The sequence below is a fragment of the Atta cephalotes genome (assembly GCF_000143395.1).
Source record: "Atta cephalotes unplaced genomic scaffold scaffold00034, whole genome shotgun sequence".
In the NCBI taxonomy this organism is placed as follows: Eukaryota; Metazoa; Arthropoda; class Insecta; order Hymenoptera; family Formicidae; genus Atta; species Atta cephalotes.
Window position 1 is genome coordinate 1713192 of NW_012130098.1, and position 3026 is coordinate 1716217.

General features: G+C 32.2%; 1 protein-coding gene across 1 annotated transcript; it reads left to right on the plus strand.

Annotated features, from left to right (window-relative positions):
* Nucleotides 1–271: 271 nt before the first annotated feature.
* LOC105621575 (progestin and adipoQ receptor family member 3) lies at nt 272–1838 on the plus strand. The gene is made up of 6 exons (XM_012203045.1): nt 272–283; nt 443–603; nt 717–873; nt 954–1106; nt 1299–1578; nt 1699–1838. The coding sequence occupies exons 1-6, from the start codon at nt 272–274 to the stop codon at nt 1836–1838; spliced, it is 903 nt and encodes a 300-aa protein (XP_012058435.1).
* The last annotated feature ends 1188 nt before the right edge of the window (nt 1839–3026 follow it).

A 3026-nucleotide genomic window follows, 5' to 3' on the forward strand; every position in this document is an offset into this window, starting at 1 on the left:
GGAGAGAGAGAGAGAGAGAGAGAGAGAGAGAGGAAGGAAAAAATAATCAGCATTAAAAAAAAATTATTATGTAGTTTGTTTAGCATCTTTCTGAATTTAATTTGTTTACTGCTTAAATAAATTGTTCTTTTAGTTCAATCTTTAGTAATGATAAATTCACAATTTTTTATACAATATTGTATATATTAGATGTGGGAAAAAGTTCATGGCGTTTTTTAAACTGGGAAAAACGCCATGAACTTTTTCCCATACCTAATATAATGGATATTGAATGTCCTACTCAGTAAAAGTAAAAATTATTAATGCCGAGCCACTACCGCGTTTTCAGAAAAGTTTAAAAAATTTAAATCATATGAATATATCTAAAATTTTACTCCTTCTTCTTTAGACTTCTGTGTTCGGGTATTTATTGAACATATTTTTATTTTCCATTTTGAAATAGGTATGTGGCGATTCGGCAGATAAGAGGAAAGTTACATTAGAGAGGGAAGAAAAGTTGAGACGTTTGCTTCGATTCGAGGAAGCACCACAATTTCTTCAACACAATCCGTACATATTGCATGGTTATCGAGGCTGTTTGACTACCAAATTGTGTCTTGAGAGGTTGAGTTTAACATTCTTCAACATACTTGCGATAAATGAACTCTGAATCTCGGAGGTGATAAGCATATACTCCGATAGCATGTGCTTCTTCATGAAAATATTGCATGTTTTAGTATATTTTGGTGGACGAATGAAACTGTAAATATATGGAGCCACATTTTTGGCTGGATGTTGTTCTTTGGTCTCACCCTATACGATCTCTGTTTATTGAATATTCACGCGCCATTTGGTGACAAAGTTATCGTGTCTTTGTTGCTTCTTTGCTTTCAGGTAAAGATTTTGTCTGATATAGATGACTTGTTAAAATATAATGAAATATATAAATAAATAGATAAATGAAATTGTTTTAGATATGTATGATCCTATCGTCCGTGTATCACACATTTTCATGTCGAAGTGAGAAGGATTACTGGTGCTTCCTATCCTTTGACTTATTCGGTATTGCTTTGAGCATGTTATCTATATACATGTCGGGGGTCTACTATGCCTTTTGGTGTCACAAGGTAAGGAAAGCATCGATTTCTCTAGCTATAATTTCTGCAATTCTACGTTACAGCTTATGTAAAGAAAGTTTAGATATTTACGCGATTTACATTTCAAGAGCTTAAAGAAATAATTCTAATATGTTTTTTGGTATACTCGTGTTAATGCGATCGATAAGTCAAATCAACTTCAGATCTACGAATCTTTTGCAGGAGCTACAGCGGTTTTATCTCATAACTGTACTCGTAATCTTCATTTTTGCGATGATACTGCAAATACCAAGTCTAAACATCAATAGTAACATTAAGCTAACCGTATTTGTGAGCTGGGCGATATATGGCGTTCTGCCAACGCTGCATTGGACGGTTGCGATGGGTGGCTTTGATAATCCAATCGTTAGAATGCTCATTCCGAGGGTGATAGGAATGTATATTATTAACGCGATCGCATTTGCGTTCTATATGCTCAAGATACCCGAACGTTTCTATCCAGGTAATTGTCAGCAATTATCGTTCTCGTTGCCATAACGATATTTTTTGCCTCATATTGTAAGTACTGAATACAATGATATAATTGCACATTGTTATTCACAATATGCGACGTTTCCTACAGGCTGGGTGGACTACGTTGGTTCGTCACATCAATGGTGGCACGCGTTGGTTGTGCTAGCCCTCTATTATTGGCACAACACTGGAATGCTTTACGTGGAATATAGAATGAATCACGGATGTCCGAGCAGTATGGCATTATGACATACGGATTCCGACGACCAACCAGGTACGTGAGATAATAGTCGTATTGTCATAATTCAACGCCGGTATGACCGATAGTGACACTGATATGATACTGTAGATCATATCACGTTTTCGCAATGTTAATTATAACCCATGCCGCCGACGTGAGCAAAGTAACACATTTCACACGAGCAAATACATTTTAAGTATTTAATACTAGGAAACAGACAAAATATTAATTAATAGACAAAAATATTAATTCTAAAACGTAAGCACATTAATTTTTTAATAAAAATAATAATTAAAAAATAATACATTATTTATATATATATATATCTGGTAATTTAACTTATCGCATTAATACGCACTCAGTGCATTGTACACAAATTGACATAAAAAAAAGTGTTTAATATAAATATGAAAGTGGATTAAACCATGAAATCCTAAATACATTTTATTGTGCTGTAAAATCTGTATTTTATAATTCAAAATATTTGCGTTTTACTTTTATATAAATTAAATCAATATATAATGATTTTAATATGCACTAGTGGGCATTAGTACGTCCAATCGAATACATTGTAAGAAAGTTTTTTAATACACACAATGAAATTCATGAAAAATTATGACTTATTGTTAGTTAGAACAAAGTTGTGCCGTATATTTCAAGATTATATACATTTACATGGAATATTTACATATTTTAAATTTACACTTCTTCATGTCTTTTCCATATAGATACTACAAACAATATAAAATATGTAAATTTTTATAAATTGGATACAGAAAGAATTAAATACCTAATTAAGTTTTTATGATTGTTAATATATCTGATTTTAGATAAATAAAATACATAAACCAGATAGAAAAGTCTAGCATAGCGACGAAAAACGTAGATTACAATAATTTATAGATTTTCAGATAGACGTGTCTGTGTTATTGCTGGTGTAAATAAATATGTGTTGCTATTAGAACTGCAGCAACTAAATCCGCATTTGTTGGCAAATTGACGCTTTTACGTCAATATGACAACCTTAAATAGCAACTTGCCAGTAATTTGATAATTTTAAAATCTTTATCATATAAAAATTCGTGCTGTGCCATCATGTCGCCATAATTAATAATGTATAGGGTTACACAATGCTATCATATTGCTGACAACACGAGATAACTTTGATGCTACTCTCTTACTGTTAAATTGCTGGC